Source organism: Scophthalmus maximus, chromosome 17, assembly GCF_022379125.1.
Source record: "Scophthalmus maximus strain ysfricsl-2021 chromosome 17, ASM2237912v1, whole genome shotgun sequence".
NCBI classification, from domain to species: domain Eukaryota; kingdom Metazoa; phylum Chordata; class Actinopteri; order Pleuronectiformes; family Scophthalmidae; genus Scophthalmus; species Scophthalmus maximus.
The window spans coordinates 4,647,376-4,664,522 of record NC_061531.1 but is presented as its reverse complement, the minus strand read 5'-3'; the positions used below and the strand labels follow the sequence as shown (position 1 = coordinate 4,664,522).

The 17,147-nt window shown below is 45.0% G+C and overlaps 3 protein-coding genes across 5 annotated transcripts; 2 read left to right on the top strand and 1 right to left on the bottom strand.

Annotated features, from left to right (window-relative positions):
• Positions 1-35: 35 nt before the first annotated feature.
• Positions 36-1,772, bottom strand: swsap1 (SWIM-type zinc finger 7 associated protein 1). Of its 2 annotated transcripts, none has more exons than XM_035614379.2 (2): positions 1,303-1,772; positions 36-824 (listed from the first exon to the last, which is right to left on the bottom strand). In XM_035614379.2, exons 1-2 carry the CDS (start codon positions 1,576-1,578, stop codon positions 246-248), a joined length of 855 nt encoding a protein of 284 aa, XP_035470272.1. In that variant the 5' UTR covers positions 1,579-1,772; the 3' UTR covers positions 36-245. The 2 variants fall into 2 exon arrangements, with proteins under 2 accessions (XP_035470272.1, XP_035470273.1); XM_035614380.2 differs by having other exon boundaries at positions 36-800.
• A 44-nt stretch (positions 1,773-1,816) lies between these two features.
• On the top strand, positions 1,817-9,437 carry znf653 (zinc finger protein 653). The gene is made up of 10 exons (XM_035614377.2): positions 1,817-2,244; positions 2,786-2,826; positions 3,657-3,965; positions 4,083-4,549; positions 5,041-5,212; positions 6,751-6,835; positions 6,957-7,074; positions 7,163-7,277; positions 7,365-7,464; positions 7,606-9,437. The coding sequence occupies exons 1-10, from the start codon at positions 1,949-1,951 to the stop codon at positions 7,781-7,783; spliced, it is 1,881 nt and encodes a 626-aa protein (XP_035470270.2). The 5' UTR covers positions 1,817-1,948; the 3' UTR covers positions 7,784-9,437.
• Positions 9,438-10,633: 1,196 nt separating this feature from the next.
• On the top strand, positions 10,634-15,078 carry tspan35 (tetraspanin 35). Of its 2 annotated transcripts, XM_035614382.2 has the most exons (9): positions 10,634-10,929; positions 12,637-12,699; positions 12,787-12,864; positions 13,028-13,243; positions 13,436-13,510; positions 13,618-13,725; positions 13,829-13,966; positions 14,063-14,155; positions 14,448-15,078. In XM_035614382.2, exons 3-9 carry the CDS (start codon positions 12,808-12,810, stop codon positions 14,505-14,507), a joined length of 747 nt encoding a protein of 248 aa, XP_035470275.1. In that variant the 5' UTR covers positions 10,634-10,929; positions 12,637-12,699; positions 12,787-12,807; the 3' UTR covers positions 14,508-15,078. The 2 variants fall into 2 exon arrangements, with proteins under 2 accessions (XP_035470275.1, XP_035470274.1); XM_035614381.2 differs by lacking the exon at positions 12,637-12,699 and having other exon boundaries at positions 10,635-10,929.
• The last annotated feature ends 2,069 nt before the right edge of the window (positions 15,079-17,147 follow it).

Genomic DNA, 17,147 nt, shown 5'->3' with positions numbered 1-17,147 from the left:
CATCACATTACATTGTACCAAATGAGCAATAACTGTTGAACAAAGGGCAAGAAGTGCTTTATTAAATGAATGGAAATGCATAAAGATGAAGTGTAATAGTGACTGTCACTGGAAACCGCCAGTTGCTAAGGTTTCAAGCCAAGTAGTGCTGGAGGTTAGGATTCGCGCCGAACAAAAATACTCCGGGTCAATAAATTAACTTTAACCATTACGTCCCCACTGTTCAAGTCCTTGATAAAGACATTTCAAACCACCTTAAACTCCATCAAACCGTCAGGATAAATCAACAACTGCCACTCCTGGGCTTCAGCTGGCCTGTCCTCACAGTCTTTGGTATCAGAGGCGTCTGCGATGCCTCTTCCAGAAAGGTAAATGTTCCACACCTGCTGTAGTCCAGCTGCTGCAGCTTCATATCCTCTGTCTTGGTCCAGAGTACAGCGTACCTGAAAATAACGATCGAGGATATCGAGGACGGGATCTGTGGCGGAGGGCTCCCCGCCGGCTTGTCCGGCGTCTTCTTGTGACCGGAAAGAGGCGATGACGCGGCACGGGCCTGAGCTCGAGGGCCGCTTCTCCAGGACTTGTGTGAGAAAGGCAGCAGTGTCACACAGCAGTGCAGACAAGTGGGCAGCGCACGACTGCTCGCCCGGGTGAAGTTCGCTGTGGCCTCGAAGGAAGCCCTCCAGCCTGTCGACAATTATCAGGGAGGGAGGGGTGGGAGATGTGTTGGTGGACTCGTGCAGGCTGGCAATTTGATGGAGTAGCTCCTCCACCGTCCTGGGATAGGAAAACTTGATTTTCTTAAAAGAAAAAGAAAAAAGAAACTACATTGACAGACAGAATTTGAGTCAAGGTATCTCATCATCAGACTGCTTGAACTAAAGTGAAGGAACCATGCTAGTCAAATGGGTTGTTTGCTTGTCATTTTAATAGGTTTGGGTTTTTTACTGTTTGGTTGGACAAACAAGACATTTAAATGGGAGTGTTTAGGACACGCAAATAATATGCAGGGCATTTTTCACCATTTCACATTTATTTATAGATCAATTAATAAAAATAAAAAAACTTCAATATATTAAACAGTAATAGTAAAAAGTAGTTACAACTCCTCAACAACGAATTGACAAAACATGGGTTGCCAGGTCCGATTTGTATTTTATGTTTCTCATCCTTATCTCATGGTCACCTAGCAACGCTGATCTAGTAAATGATGTATTAAGAATGGATAAATCCATCAGTTATAACTAATGAGACATTTGGATAACTTTTTTACCCACAGTTTGGGAGCGGAGTGACTTGTACCTTCAGACTCTCCGGGCTCAGGCTCGGGACACACTTCTGCAGAGACGCTGGGAGGCTTTGGATCTGTGTTCGGGTGAAGAACATCACCCTCAGTCCCAGGTGCGAGGCCGCGGTCACGGCCGCCAGCAGCAGCACGGAGCGGCTGACGCTGTGGTCCCCCACCACCAGGGCGCTGCGGGTCGTGGCTGCGGGAGGAGGAGGATCGGCGGCGAGGTCCGTCTTTAGACCAGTGTGAGACATGAAAGTCCTGAACACGACAGTTAAAATGTCTGACATTGTTTTGAACACTCAAGTTTCTTTATCACTGATTGTAGTGGCCACACTGAAGTTCCCCGCGTCTGTTTTTCATGTTGCACTTCAGTGTTCGTGCGTCTGCGGTCCGTGTGGAAAACACGTTTCATTGTTGGTTCCGCCACGGTTCTCAGTGGACACAGTAAACATTTCTCCGTGTGTTTTGGCCCTGTTGAAGGATGTGCGTATGCAGCCACGTGGTCCACGGCTGTGTGCATCGTTTGGCAACGTTCACAGGCAGCCGGTGTGGGACGAAAGATAGAAAAAAAGGCGCCTCTACTGATACTTCCGCTTGAGGCCCCGCACAACTTCCGGAACGTCAGGTTAATCACAGCCATCAGCTGCTGTGGCCAAGATGGCGCATAGCCTGGCGGAGTCGGAGGTCCCCCTGGACGAGGACCTCGCCGGGGACCAGGGCAAAGGCGGCCCGAGGCGCTGCAGAGGGCGACCCAGGCTCACGGACCACGACCGGGCCCAGAGACGCCTCGAATCCCGGAAGAAGTACGACGTGCGGAGGGTGTACCTGGGCGAGTCGCACAAGCTGTGGAGCGAGCTCCGCCGACGGACCAGCCTGAGTGATGCCGGACTGGCGGATTATCTGCTCCTGCTCAACTCCACGTACGGAGACAAGTACCAGCAGAAGTACTGCGGGTAGGCACGAACTGTGGCCACTTCATTCACTCAGCTGACTGATGGTCAGGGTCGGCGAGGTCAGGATTTGAGGGTCCAGACAAGTCAATGTCCTGCATTCTGGTTGGAATTCAAATGCACCAGTTTGTGTCTTTTCCATCAATTCATGGTGGAAATATCTTTAGTTGTGTGTAGGAAAACACACACACACACACACATACTTCAGGTACCAGGTGACAGTTCAAAGAATAATGCAGTAAGGCTGTCAGAAATTCTGCTTTGCTTTCAAATATGTATAGTGTCATCTAAAAAAATCCCCGCTGAGTCATCAACACAGATATATATAGGCATGATTAAGACATTAGCATGATTAACACTAATGTCTTCTTTTGTGGACCCCCCCCCTTCTTCTTCCGTGCTGACATTACACAGCTTTGTCTGTGTCCGGAAAAGAGTGCCGCAATATTATTAGTCATTCCCTCCATCCTGTCAGCATGTCATCAGCCTTCATTAATTTTCATTCTACTTACTTTTGTCCAAACAATGTGTTTCTGCATTACAGGAAGAAGAATGCACCGGACGTCTCAGTACAGCAGACAACAGGTGAGTGGTCTCATTAAGAAATAGGAATATTTTCCAAATCAACCACGTGGGTTTGAGAGGTGTGTCATGGCCGGGTCCATTAAAGTTGATTTTGAGTGGACAAGTCATCTGGATGTGGTAAGTCAGACAGATTTGTCACTGAATATACATCGTCATGACGACTCAAAATCAGATGACAAGTCAGAGTGATGACACTGTAAGCCAAATTTTTGTCTTTTAAGGTTTTAATTCTGACATAATAAGTAGAGCCTAACTGATAAATTGTTAATTTATGTTGTGTACATATTTAAAAAAAGAAATACTACCTCCTTGGTGATAACCAATCAACCAACTATACCCACCACCCCCACCCCTGGCCATCCCCCACTCCTCCTTCCCCCAGTAAAACTGCCCCCCAGTATGTAGTATGTATAGTATTTTTATACTATACATACTGCATTTATACTGCTCTTATAATTACTGTACATATACTGTATATACCCTTACTTACTACCCTAATCAGTTACTGTATATATCTGTCTATACTGTACATACTCTGCACTTTACTGCTTTTTGCACTTCTGGTTAGACGGCAACTGCATTTCATTGTCTCTGTACTTGTACTCTGCACAATGACAATAAAGTTGAATCTAATCTAATCTATCAGAACTCCCATTTCAGATATCCTGTATCAATCACCCTATGATGAAGTTATATTTTAAACCACATTTTCTTTGCACAAAGAGTTGTTGCTGTCACAAAAAAAAATCCACATGGGATTGAAATCGAATGGGTTGATCAAATCTTTGTAAAGAAGTACACTCATCTGTCAACTTTTCTCTTTCTCCCAGGCAGGAAGGACCGCGTGTCCGGCCTCCAGAGCCTGGTGTGTTGGTACCAGGAGCACTCCCGCTCCTGCCCTCACGAGCCCCAGCTCAAGGCTCTGGTGCCCCAGCCCAACTTCTCCACTGCTGCCATCTGGCAATGTGACTCCAACCACTCGTTTGTGCAATACCTTTTCTCACCGGCGACGGAGGCAACCGACTCTGAACATGAGGAGGGGGTGGATGGAGAGGAGGATGCGGCAAAAACGGATTTGCACGCGGCTAAAGGCACAGTGGGCAGGAGGAGAAAGAAAGAGAGTCTCAAACCATTCAAAGGTGCAGAATGAAAACTTTGTAACTTTATTATTTGTTTTTTTGTTTGTTTTGTTGTTGATACCGTGTTTATTAGTAGAATAATCGACACAATATTTTTGTTCATCTGCTTTTCTGTAGATGTGGGAGAAAATGTGCCCAGGAGCCCGATCAAAGAGTCTGCAATTCTAAACCACCTGCCCAGTGTAGAGGCTCCTTCCAAGGATGTTCCACTGACAGGGCAGCCTGTCTGGGAGTCCTCAGAGGACGAGGACGAGGCCGAAGATCTGAGGCGAGGCAGCGACAGCGACGGAGGGGAATGTGTAGAAGAGCGACTCGGAGAAGAGGAAATCAGAACTATACCACATAATTATGCCTGTGTTGCCATGACGACATCCTTGGCTGATAGACTGGAGAAGACGGATGAGGACTCTGCGCTGTCACGGAGCTTGAGTGGCTCCGTCGACCTGGGCGCTCCGCCGCAGCTGTCGGCCCCACCACCCGTGCATATCCAAGAGCAGGGTGAGCTATTTGACCCTCACACTCTGCAGACCATAGTGACCAGCTGTGAGATTCCTGACCAGAGGACGACATTGGAGGGCTCACAGGTAGGTGGAGAGATGTTTAAAGGAGGTGGAAGTACGCAGTAGACCCGCGACCGATATGGATTTTTGGGGGCAGATGCCGATAGCGATATTGGGGAGTACCTGCATGATTTCCGATACTGATACGTTGGCCGATATGTAAATCTGCCAATGATTCCTAAGATGTCGTTAGCAGACCTTTATGACAAAGAAATGGAATTGAGGCTTGAAATTTTAGTTTAACCATAAACTTTACAAAATCAAAAAATTACCAAATATATAGAACTTTATTATATATATATATATATATATATATATATATATATTTACAAACTGCATTGTTTATTCTGTACAATAAAAGCGTAATATAATCACCGATACCGATATGTCTGTGAAAGGCCTTATTGGCCAACAGATGTAACGGTGGAGCTCTAGTACATGCTAGAGTACAAGGAATGTGATTGTGCCTCACTCAAAAGTTACAGTCGTGTTTCCCGTTTTCTCGCCGTCCCCAGTTAATCATCATCACGGGCCCCAGCTACGAGGCCCTGGCATCGGAGGGCATCCAGCTCAACATGGGCGGTGGAAACGTGGAGGAGGTCACCTGCACCGTCATCGGTGGCGTCACCTATAACCAGGTGTGCTCCTGTGACTCCAAAATTGGAGAGGATGAAGACTCCATGACAGGTGCGCTACACCCGGGACTTGCACTGCGTTTATTTGGGTATTACTTCATGTGTGTAACGGGATGCTTCATCCAAATGTCTTCACGTGGGCCGTATGTGTACCTTTGATTGTACAAAGGGAAACCCGAATGCAAGTCTTCAAGAGGGATTCCACAGATTCTGGCTGCAGGGTGCTCGACTGAATGTGGATAAAGGGTCTGGAATTTTGGCATATATCTCTGACATCATGTCTACCTGTGGAACTACTGGCTGCCTCATATATTCAATTTAACTCATTTTTATTTGTATAGTGCCAAATGACAACATACATTGTCTCAAGGCACTTGGCATAGTGGGGTCAATATTACCAAATTACAGAGAAAACCCAACAAAACCCACAATGAGCAGCACTTGGCAAATGTGGAGAGAAAGAACTCTCTTTTAACATGCAGAACCGGCAGAACCGGACTCAGTTGAGGGGGAAACATCTGTCTCGACCGGTTGGGGAGAGGAGAAAGATGGGAGAGAGAGGAGAGCTGGGCAGAAAGAGGCGGAGAGGATAGACAGGAGGAGAGACATAACAGCTGTACAACTGCCGCTTTAATCTTTACCAGACTGATACCCATTATTACCGAAATAATACTGACACTTATAAATGCAAAGATTTTATTAATAACAATAATAATAATAATGATAATAATAGTATAATCACAATCATAATGATGGGTTTGGATCCTGCAGCTCTGGAGTCAGTGATACACCCTAGGAGAGAGAGAAAACAGTCAGTTAGTGACATGTGATGTAAACATATCGGGGGAGAGAGGAGTTGTATTGTAGTTGCTTTAATCTCTACTAGACTAATAAGTAAACATTCAAAAAAGTACTGATATATGATGACCCACAGGGTTTTTGCCCATGTATGCATAGACTTTCATAACCAGGTGGTGATTTATGTTCCATGACAATTTATCCTGTCATGACGTGAACTGAAATAACTTGTATACTGTAAATGATTGCTCCCAGTTGAGCACATATGAACACAAGGCATTTTGTAGTTCATCAGCAGAACACCCAGTAACGATGTTGACACATTTGGCGGTGACGCACAAAAAAACATGCTTGACTTCTAATGTTGGGTTTTCAAGGTTTGAAAAGTGCTTAAATTTCCACTAAAGTGCTTAAAAAAGAGAATTTTTGATTATGTATTTTCCTTTGACTTCTCATCCTTCTAGTATTATGAAACACAATTGGTTGTTTATAGGATAATACAATCAATCATTTTTGTATGTATTCGTACGAATATGTAATTCGACTCAACTGTAAGGTGTTGGAAAAGCTTGAAAATGGAATTTGACCTTGGAAAATGTGTATGAACCCTGTGATCATATCCTGACCTGAAATCTGGTACCACTTGTTCTCTCAGCACTCTTAGACTTATTGCAAAAGATGTCGATCACATTCAAAGCCCTCAAGCCCCCTCGTCCACAAGTCAGTAGACATTTAGATTCAGCTGATGTCTGCGTGAGTCATATTGTAATGTAATGTCATTTTTCTCTGCAGGGTTGAGTGACAAACAGCTGCTGCAGTCCTCCGATGACGCTCTGGAGCTGAGTGCTGACAGAGAACTGCAGAGGAGTCTGAGCAGGTTTGTGGCACACACACTCAAAAATCTGAGGGCTAGGCCCCCTGTAGAGATATTAATCCCCCTCCCCTCCAGTTATTGTTCTCTTGCCATGGTGAACTCAACGGTGTCTGTTTCTTTGCAGCGTCAGGTCGAAGAGAAACCGACGAGGCCCAGTCATCGAGGCTGACGGGATGCTCAAGATGTTCCACTGTCCATATGAGGGCTGCAGTCAAGTCTATGTGGCTATTAGCAGCTTTCAGGTACAACAGCAGCTTTCGTTCCCGCCTCATTCCTTCTGTTTGTTTAGCTGGAGATTAAAATAATCTTTTTCTTTTTTATTTGCTTTAGAATCACGTGAACCTAGTTCACAGGAAAGGGAGGACCAAGGTTTGCCCCCATCCAGGCTGTGGAAAAAAGTTCTACCTGTCCAATCACCTGCATCGCCACATGATCATCCATTCAGGTGGGCTTCTCAAACAGTCGGACGTGTCAGAATCTCATCTTCACAAACATATAAATAAAATAGTTGTGACTGGATCTTTTTGTACAGGGGTAAGAGATTTCATCTGTGAGACGTGTGGAAAATCTTTTAAGCGTAAGAATCACCTGGAGGTTCACCGGCGGACCCACACAGGAGAGACACCACTTCAGTAAGTTACTGATGCTGAATATGAACAAGGATTTTGTTTGACAAAGGTTAAATATCTATAAATGCAGTATTGCTCATAATAATTGTCACTCCTCGCTCCCCCCCCCCCCCCCCCCCCCCCCCCCCCCCCATCTTCGGTCAGATGTGAAATCTGTGGCTACCAGTGTCGCCAGCGTGCGTCCCTTAACTGGCACATGAAGAAGCACACCCCCGAGGCCCACTACAACTTCACCTGTGAGTTCTGTGACAAGCGGTTCGAGAAGCTGGACAGTGTCAAATTCCACAAGCTAAAGAGCCACCCGGACAAGCAGGCCACCTGAGACACTCGAGCACTGCCGACAGCAGCTAAACAAGTACAGGTTGGCCCTCCGGTGCTAAAACCGAAAGAAGACTTCCAGTGAACACAGAGACTTTCCTCCGCTGTGGTTGTCTTGGTTCTCGTGCCCACGGTGACGGGGATCGCCTGTCAACACCCAAACCGGGGATAAAGGCAGTGCGTCACACTCACAGCTGTGCAGGACACGGCAAGAAAGAAACTCTTAATCCACTGTTGATTAACTGACCATTCACCAAACATCTTTACTGAACAATGATCTTCCAATCCTAGTTAGACAACCATACCTAGACTGCCGAGCTTTGGATTTTTTCTACATCATTAAAATCATCATTAAAGTAAAAAAAGCAATGTTTGACAATTAATAATGTCACCGCCGTCTCGCTTAGCTGAGTGTGTAAGCTACACAGCTAATTTTGAGTTTGGTTTGAACAGAACCTTATCCTACCAGGAGCTCTCAACTGCAGTAGTAATAATAATAATACATTTCATTTATAGAGAACAAGAACTATGTTCCTTTATTCCCATGTCTAACACATGGATCATTAACCGATGAGGATACTGGCTCTTTGTTTGGGAATTGCCGCTTTACCCATTTACAGAGTTCCCGTGTTAAAACAAGTCAGTTCGACCCTTTAAAAAGTCGACCTAGCCTAACTAATTAGCTCGTTGGAGTTGATGAAATCTCAACATGTCGGTTGGCATGTCGCCAAAAATTAGTGGTCACCAGCTTGGATGGTAAACCTGCTTTTCTTTTTTCTACCTCTGTCTGAAATCAATAATCCATTGTTTCAAAAACTACAACGAATCTTGAGCGGCAGCTGAACTGGTGCTGCAAGGGGGGGGGGTTTAGTGAACAGTCAATTAAAAAATTTAAGAGGGAATATTTTCCATTTAGGGAAACACATTTGTATTCTTCGGGGGGGGGGGGGGGTGGTATGGTCCTTTGTAAAGACAAAGTATGCTTTAAGTATGAATGGCCCATTAGTATGCCACAAGGTAAGATTATTGATGATAGCGATTGTGGGGGGTAAAGATTTAGCTACACAGGCCTACGGTGCGTGTGTTTGATACATTCGAGATGATGGCTGTGGAACTGACTGTCGTGTGCTGCACGGCGCAGTGACACAAATGTGGGCGCTTTCATTTCAGCCATTCAAATTTGAGCATCTGTTGTGTGGGCCAGGAGAGTGGTCTTCTTGATATTGCATTTTCTGTTTTTCACCATCCCAGTGATCCTGACTCACAGGCACAGACGAGTAAACCTGTGAGTCAGTGACAGTTTCTCAGGAAAATTCACCTCAGCCCCCTCGTGTCCCTTTGGTCTGTGGTATGTCTATATTTTGTGTTCCTACGTAAATGCACTTGTTGTCACTTCTGTCAGTTTTTTCAACTGATGAATAACTCCAATACGTGAATATGACTCATATTTGTGTTCTACCATTCTCTTTCTGAATTACATTTGTGTGACACAAATGGTTAACAATATGCAAAATGTTTTTGCCTCTTGCATAATGCACTCGGTGGTGTGTGCGTATGTGTGTATGCCTTTGTGATGAAGTGTGGGTGTGCATAGAACGTAAGAAAGGCATGAAAAGCAGTGTTGTGACACGTCATTAAATGACTTCATAGTTACTTAACCCTTTCAGTCAGCTGAGTGTTTGTTTCTGGATGTTTGGGTCAATAGAAGGTTTAGCTCATGGGAACATACGAATGAGACCTGGGTTGTATCTGAGAAAGGAGCTAGGTCATGAGTTGAATTTGCTATTTTAAAGGTTAACAATTTGAATTGATAATCAATTTTCGAACGCGTGCGGATCTATTATTATGAATCATTTTCTTCATATACTGCCCATTCCACGCCTGTTCTTATCGGCCTCTTGAAAATGTCATATCCCTATTAACATGCAGTGACTGATCATCAGAATTCTTCTACTGTGAATCATCAATCCACTTGAGAAATTCACAGTAAACATCACTCTGTACAAAGTTAGAAATGACGTCTGACAAATGTGTTCAACTTTCTGACAACCCAATTATCCATTTAATATATTTTAGGGAAACCCGGTGGTGGAGACCCAAACTGAAACACCTCTCCACATTGTAGACTAAGGAGATCCAGTGCTGTCTTGTATCACAAGTGACCTCACTGTGCCACTTGTTAAAACGTGTGCAGCCGTACAGCAACAAAAGAAAAGAGGTGGCAATAAAATCTGCCCCCCCCCCCCCCCCCCCCCCCCCAAAAAAAAGACACTGACATAAACCACATACAGACACAACTTCGAAACCCTCCGACTGATGAACTGCCAGGTCCGACCGAATAATAGTCAGTGAACAGGTCAGAAGGATGCAAAACAAATTGCGATATAAATTTGTTTTTCAGTCTTACACTGGAAGCCTAGGAATTTGTATATTTCGGTGATATGTCCAGCTTTGCATGTACACACGAGGACATTTGAAATGAGCCGGAGCCTTCCTTTTTGCTAGGGTAGGTATCAGTATTGCGTACTCCGTGGATGGAAAAGGTAACTATCCAATTTTTTATACGCAACCTTCTTTCTGTGTTTTTGCTGAAGAAGAATGCGTTAGTTTTGAAGTGACCTGTAGGTTTGAGATGGGCCTGCTGGTATTAATTGAAAGTGGATGCGTTGTGTTGTTATATTTACAAAGTGTCTTCAACTCCCACCTGAAAAACAGAGGCATACAGGTGAGCTCCCGCCCCCTCGCTCGCTCCCTCCCTCCCTCCCTCCCTCAGGAGCGACCAGCCGCACTCCATGGTGATGTGTGTTATTACTCGGCTGCTTCGGCAACGCCCACCTGCTCCCCTCCCCTCCCCTCCCCTTCCCCTTATAACAAGCCGGGACTCTTAAAATAAGATCAGAAAGCTGCAAAAAAAAAGCAATCGCTTACAAGCTCTTTTATGTCTAACAGAGTGACAGAGCCACAGGAGGCAGCGGACGGTGGGCGTATTTGGCGGCCGTTTTCGGAGGACAGCAGGACGTCGCACTCCTGTTATCTCGCAGTCGGTCTGCTCCCACAGCAACAGCTTCCATCAGCAGGGTGAAGGGACAGACGTCTCTGAGCGGTGGCCCCAGCGTCGGCGCACATCCCCTTGGATTTCTCCCGAGAAAGGTAAGCCGAGGCGCTTTTGAGCTACACGGCGGCTTCTTCTTGTGGGTGTTTTTGGTTCCTTTCGTGGTTCTTTATTTCAAGAGCCGTGCCAATGTAGGGAGGGATCCAGCCAACAATGACCCTTTGTCTCCTGAGACCTGCCCGCAGTTATTCCTCTCAATGGCGTCCTTTGAGACTTGTCTTGTTTTGTGATGGAAGTTGGGCTTTCAGAGAGTTTGGGGGTTTTGCTGGTCCTGCGCCGACAAATGCAGATCACGTATCCGCTGACATATTTCACACATACTGTGTGGTGTCAAGGATGTCACCGGCCAGCCACACCTCCATGTGTTGCAGGTCATGATGACAAAGAGGTGTTCTCAGTACACACACATGTCCATTTTTCAGTCATTGCAGGGTGCATTTTGGAGATTTGCATGTGACTCTGGCTTTGTCAATGCATCACCAGGCCGACTTCTTAGTGTCAGAGATCAATCATTGACCATGAGGAAGTGTGAAAAGCTCAGAGGAGCGAAATCATAGAGGGAGTTTTGGGGGAGTCAAGGCAACCGCTCGCTGTTGTTCTCGGGGAAGGGTCCAGCCTCCCATTTATATGATTAACTTGCTGACAAGCAGCTTTACTGTATCAGCGCAGGCGGGCTAAATGAGCTGACAAGCTACATCCGGACTTTGGTTAATGTGACACGTTTGTCTGCGCGGACATTTGAAGAAGGTGTTAGTGAATGAAAATCTCCGAGAGAAGCCTGTTGCTGTTACACAAAAGGGTTCTGCTCCGTCATTGTCGTAGGGGACAACAATTGTTCTGTTTTGTCACGCCACACAAAGAGCACTGTTCCCCCTCCTGGGAGGCACACACACACACACACACACACACACACACACACACACACACAAAACACGAATTTGGAAGTGACAACCTTGAAGTGACTGTGGAGCGGCAGAGGCTGTAAAAAGGGGGGAGTTGGGAGGGGAAGACTCAGAGGCAGGACGCAGTTATTTGTGTCGGGTGAGTCAACATGATTAAGAGAGATAAATGTCACCCATGAGTGTGTGAACACACTTCTGGATCAAACTCATGGGAACCCGTTCGTGTTCTGTTGTAATGTCCCTCCGTGGGCCCTTGTAGTCTTTACTGTACTCCTGCGGAGTAATGGTTGTGATGGAGCAGCTGGCTGACCACAGCCTTCGTCTCATTAATATCCTGCATTTTGGATCCATATTGCTTCAACCGTATCATCTCTAAGTTTGGGATTTTCAAGCATGATGCCGCCCACGTCAGCAGTGTTGATCTGTTACTAGTTGGGTTCCGTCACTCGCTCGCTGCTTTTTATCCTTTCATTTACGCATTGAAAGACTTTTTAGAAAATACCGAGCGGCTTACTTCCTCAATCGTTGCCTCATTAACGTCAGTGACTCCCACTCTCAATCTCCCATGACTGCCACACTGAGCAAAGCCATCACCCACGGCACCTCGTAAGGTCACGTGCACAGCTGACGTCCTCGGAGTGGTAAAGAAAGGTGCCGGGCACTCCTGAGTGTTTGAGGGAGATTAGCTATTAAGCTTTCAAAGGGTAAAAGGTGAAGTGCTGGGAAAAGTGGCAGGTGTTTTTCCCTCCCCCCTGGCCCTGCTCTGAGCCCCCACCTCCACCTCCACCTCCACCTCCCTCACACAGGAAGCAAAACAACCCCTGATCGACACTTGACTTTCAGAGAGGATGACTCGCGCTGTGCACACAGACGACTCTGACATGGGATCAAAGTGTTGTTGAACAGGTATAGAACACACACACAAAAAAAAGGTGTTGGTATTGTTTGACCAAGTCATTTGTCTGTTCTTCTTCTGTTTGTTTCCTGCTCCAGGTTCCACAATCAGAAGCAAACATGGGATGTTTTGGATTCCTCAAAGTCATGATGTTCATTTTCAATGGCGTCATCTTTGTAAGTCAGAAAATGTCCGATGAGATGAATTCAAACCGGATGTTCACTTTTTTACTAGTGTTTTGACATGCTCGTCCCCATGACAAGTAAACTGACCTTCACGTGTGAAATCAGTCGACTGCCCCTTTAATCTGACAGTTTAACCCTCCACCCTCCCCGTCAGTTGGCCGGCGGCGCCATCCTCGCGGTCGGGATCTGGGTGAAGGTGGACAGCGGCTCCATCCTCGGCTTCCTCGGGAAAATCGAGAACGCACCGCCGGAGCTCCGTCAGGTGCTCAACGTGGGCTACCTGCTGATTGCGTTGGGCGTGCTGCTGGTCGTCATCGGCTTCCTCGGCTGCTGCGGCGCTGTCAGGGAGAGCAAGTGCATGCTGATGCTGGTAGGTTGGAGCCGGCCGGGCGCCGTGCTGTCCGACGCTCCAGCCAGGGTTTGAGAAACAGTTGCAAGAAAAGATTTGGGCACATGAGATAGTCTGAAAGAGAGCATGTTTACTTCTTCAAATGTCAAACTGCTCCTTTAAAAGGTTGGCGTGCACTGACGTTGGTTTTAACATTTTGAATCTTTCCCCTAGTTTTTCATCATAGTCTTGCTGGTCTTCATAGCGGAGGTAGCGGGGGCAGTGGTGATCTTGGTATTCCGACCCCTGGTAAGTTATTGAAGAACACTTTTCAGGATATTATCAGCTGGATTGTCATACCAGCTTGTTAACCTTTGGTACGTGGATGCAAAGGCTACTGTGCTCTTGTATTGCAGGCGGACGAGTTGTTTCAAAAGCTCGGCACGGCAGCGGTTCAGAACATCAAGGCAGACTATGGCGCCAATCCGGACATCACGGGACTGTGGAATACTACAATGGACACGGTGCCTTCTGAACAAATTTAATCTTTCTCCACACACAATTTCCCCAGTGCTTTGTATAATATCTTACTCCCTGTCTCTCTCTCTGTCTGTGTCTCCGCTGTAGTTAAAATGTTGTGGATTCTACAACTCTTCAGACTTCGTGGGCTCCCCGTATTACAGGAATCACGACATGCGATTCCCGCCGCAGTGCTGTCCAGGCTCGAGCTACTCGTGTAATCAGTCGGAGGCGGACAACGCCACGGTATGGATCGTGAAAGTGTAGTGTAGGAACAACTGCCAAAAACCTCTTTGAATCGATTAACCAGCTCTTCTACCTCTGCTCCTTATTTTCCCCCAGACAATCACCGGCTGCTTCCCAAAGATCCTGCATCTGATCGACAGCAACACAGTGGTTATTGTGGCAGTGGCGCTGGGGATTGGAGTTCTGGAGGTATGACCTTTTCCTCTTACCCTCCTCATTTTAAATTTAAAGGCTGAATTGCATCAGAGACATTATTGCATGACTGTTGATTGATTCCTTCTTTTACTACAATTGTACTTACATTTTGTGTGTGTGTGTGTGTGTGTGTGTGTGTGTGTGTGTGTGTGTGTGTGTGTGTGTGTGTGTGTGTGTGTGTGTGTGTGTGTGTGTGTGTGTGTGTGTGTGTGTGTGTGTGTGTGTGTGTGTGTGTGTGTGTGTGTGTGTGTGTGTGTGTTTGTGTGTGTGTGTGTATTCTCCTCAGCTATGTGCCATGGCCGTATCAATGATCCTTTACTGCAGAATAAAATCCATGCAAGCCTGACTTTGAAAAAAAAAAAAATCCTCAGGAGGATCATCTTTAATCACTGGAGCCTTCTCACTTCCTACATCGCCTCTAGAGGGCCGAGGGTCTTTGCCTTTATTGTGCAAAAAAATGCCTCACCGTTGAAGAAAGTTAATGTCCGATAAAATATGCAATCAGAATTACCGAATGATAAAACAACGTCCATTTTTCAATCCATCCATCCACTAGCTATTGTGTTCATCCTCTGATGGCCATTTGGGAGGCTGGAGCCAATCCCAGCTCACATTCGGCAAGAAACGTCTATTTTTCTTTTACCACATTTAAATCTAACAAATGCTGTATACTGACCTATACTATCTATTTCTGAAGAGCACTACACTTTATAAAGCAGGCTACACACCACTTGTAACACATGGCCAGTTAATGAGGAATTACACAATGACTATATTTTACTGTGTTGGACACAGGGACCACTTTTTTGAGTGTTGTTGCCACAGTGCAGCTTGTACAATAGCAACGGAAGTGACATATTATTTGTATGTATCTCGTACGGTGATCAAATTTTGGAATAAAGTGCAAATCGTTTCTAGATGCTGGTGAGTTTTTGTGCCGGACGCATGGATGTGTGACATTACAGACATTTTACCTGGGAAGCAACGAGCAAGCAGGTAAAAAGTATTTAAGAAAACATTTCCTTTATTGGTTTTTATCATACTTTTCCAAGCAAATAAGCACGTGGAGGTCAAGTGATTTCCCACCGAGAGTGTTAGGATTTGTGTAGATAAGGAAACGCACTGTATGTTATTTAGTTTGATAAGAGAAAAATTGTTTGTGCTAGTGGGTAACTTATGGGTAATAATTCTATTTACCATGACTCATAGATACGTGGACTTTTGTTTTTCTGGCTGTATGACTTCTTGTGAAGAAATGCCCTGATGCTCGGGGGACATTTGTGATTTTTGGAGCGTGTATGTTATCACAGCACACTAAGGTAACTACAGTACACTAGATAACATGCACACTACAGGCTGTCATTCTTCGGGGATTTAACTAGCAGGCCGTGAATCGTTTTAATCAAGTGATTCCCATCAGTCTTTACTGTCGTTTATGATCATACCAACCAATGCCGATTAAAGATGCTGCGATCTTTGGTGCAGTTGTGGGCTGACGCAATGAAGCAAACACCACAGCTAGTGTGAAACAGGCCACGGCATGCAAATGTCTAAATTGAAGTTATTCATTTATAATAAATAAATAAATAATATTTATGTATACAACATCACATGGAAATTAAAGGTTAACATGTTTGCATTTTGTTTATTATCATCTAAACACCTCTAAAAAGGGCACAACACACACACACACACACACACTGAAGTAACTAATATACATAACGTACACTCTGTGTTGTTTCCTCCGAACAATGAGCCTCATATTCTCTACAAGTCTCTCACAATCCCCTCCATAAACATTTAAAAACATGTAAAAGGCCATTAAAAAAAAAAAAGTCAATAAGTCAAAAACACCGAACTGAGGAATCGAGTGATCAGATAAAATTACTTTATATATTCTATCAAGGAGCATGACTATGAGGGGGCCATTTTTCCTCCTTGTACAAAAACCAACAGTTTATTTCAAAATTCTCATGTTAAATAATGTTTGTACAAACTAAACCTGTTTAGAGCCTTCTGGGTTGTATTTTTTGCATATTAGGAAAAGTGAACAAATAAATGCATATGTTGATTTGATATACAAGCTAAAAAGTGTCATAGACATATAGCACATCGTTCATAATCTTGTTGCTTCCATCTGTTTTGGAAGAACCATTATCTGCTGAATACAAACGTTGGACACAGTACGTCCTCCTCGCCAGGCTGAATATACGAGCACACATTTACATTGCCTCCCGGCATGAATGCAAACTCCTTTTTTTGCTGTCAAAAGATATGCTTGTTCACGACACTGTTGACGCATATTACCAGGTAAGGACTCATGCACAGTGTGCGGAATAATGCAAAGTGCAGATGTTTAGTGTTTAGTTTCACCTCTGCTTATTTGGTTACTGGCTGAGGCAGGATATGTAAACCTCATTCCAGCCGTAGAAATAACAACTCAGGCATATTAGTGTCAAATAGCAGACAGTACAGACAAAATGGTAAATATGACATAAGGGATTATTGAATGGTGTTACCAGTCGCTCTGCAGTTAGTCTATCCTTAACATGCAAATGCAGACACGCGGTGAACAGAGCAGGTGGTTGGACTGGCCGTGCGTCGCTCAGAAAACAGCCGGCCAATCAGAAGAGAGGCTCATTATTAATATGAATTAGACGGGCCGAAATCGACCTGTTTCTCTGCAGAGCTCGTGAAAAAAGAGCTATAAAACCACATTGAGATGTTTTTTTGGACTAAAACACGCAAATACATGTTTTTGTAGGATATCAAAACTTTAAATAAAACACCAGAAAGGTGTACAATATGGGCCCTTTAAGTAAAATAAAATCTGCGAGAAAATCAAATAATACATTAGGGTGCTGAAATGTAACAGTTTTTGCGAAGGCACTTTGACTTGACAATCACATCAACGACAGAAATTAACTCACGGTGAAAAATCTGCATCTCACTGGTCCGGATGGACGAGCACATCATCTGTTCCCCA

Bases quoted from the DNA above. Each gene is read 5' to 3' on its own strand.
- znf653 (XM_035614377.2), top strand. From the start codon at position 1,949: ATGGCGCATAGCCTGGCGGAGTCGGAGGTCCCCCTGGACGAGGACCTC. The intron at 4,550-5,040 runs GTAGGTGGAGAG...CGCCGTCCCCAG, and splicing joins CGACATTGGAGGGCTCACAG to TTAATCATCATCACGGGCCC. The intron at 7,278-7,364 runs GTGGGCTTCTCA...CTTTTTGTACAG, and splicing joins CCACATGATCATCCATTCAG to GGGTAAGAGATTTCATCTGT.
- swsap1 (XM_035614379.2), bottom strand. From the start codon at position 1,578: ATGTCAGACATTTTAACTGTCGTGTTCAGGACTTTCATGTCTCACACT. The intron at 825-1,302 runs GTACAAGTCACT...CTGTCAATGTAG, and splicing joins TGAGCCCGGAGAGTCTGAAG to TTTCTTTTTTCTTTTTCTTT.
- tspan35 (XM_035614382.2), top strand. From the start codon at position 12,808: ATGGGATGTTTTGGATTCCTCAAAGTCATGATGTTCATTTTCAATGGC. The intron at 13,244-13,435 runs GTAGGTTGGAGC...TCTTTCCCCTAG, and splicing joins GCAAGTGCATGCTGATGCTG to TTTTTCATCATAGTCTTGCT. The intron at 13,726-13,828 runs GTGCCTTCTGAA...TCTCCGCTGTAG, and splicing joins GGAATACTACAATGGACACG to TTAAAATGTTGTGGATTCTA.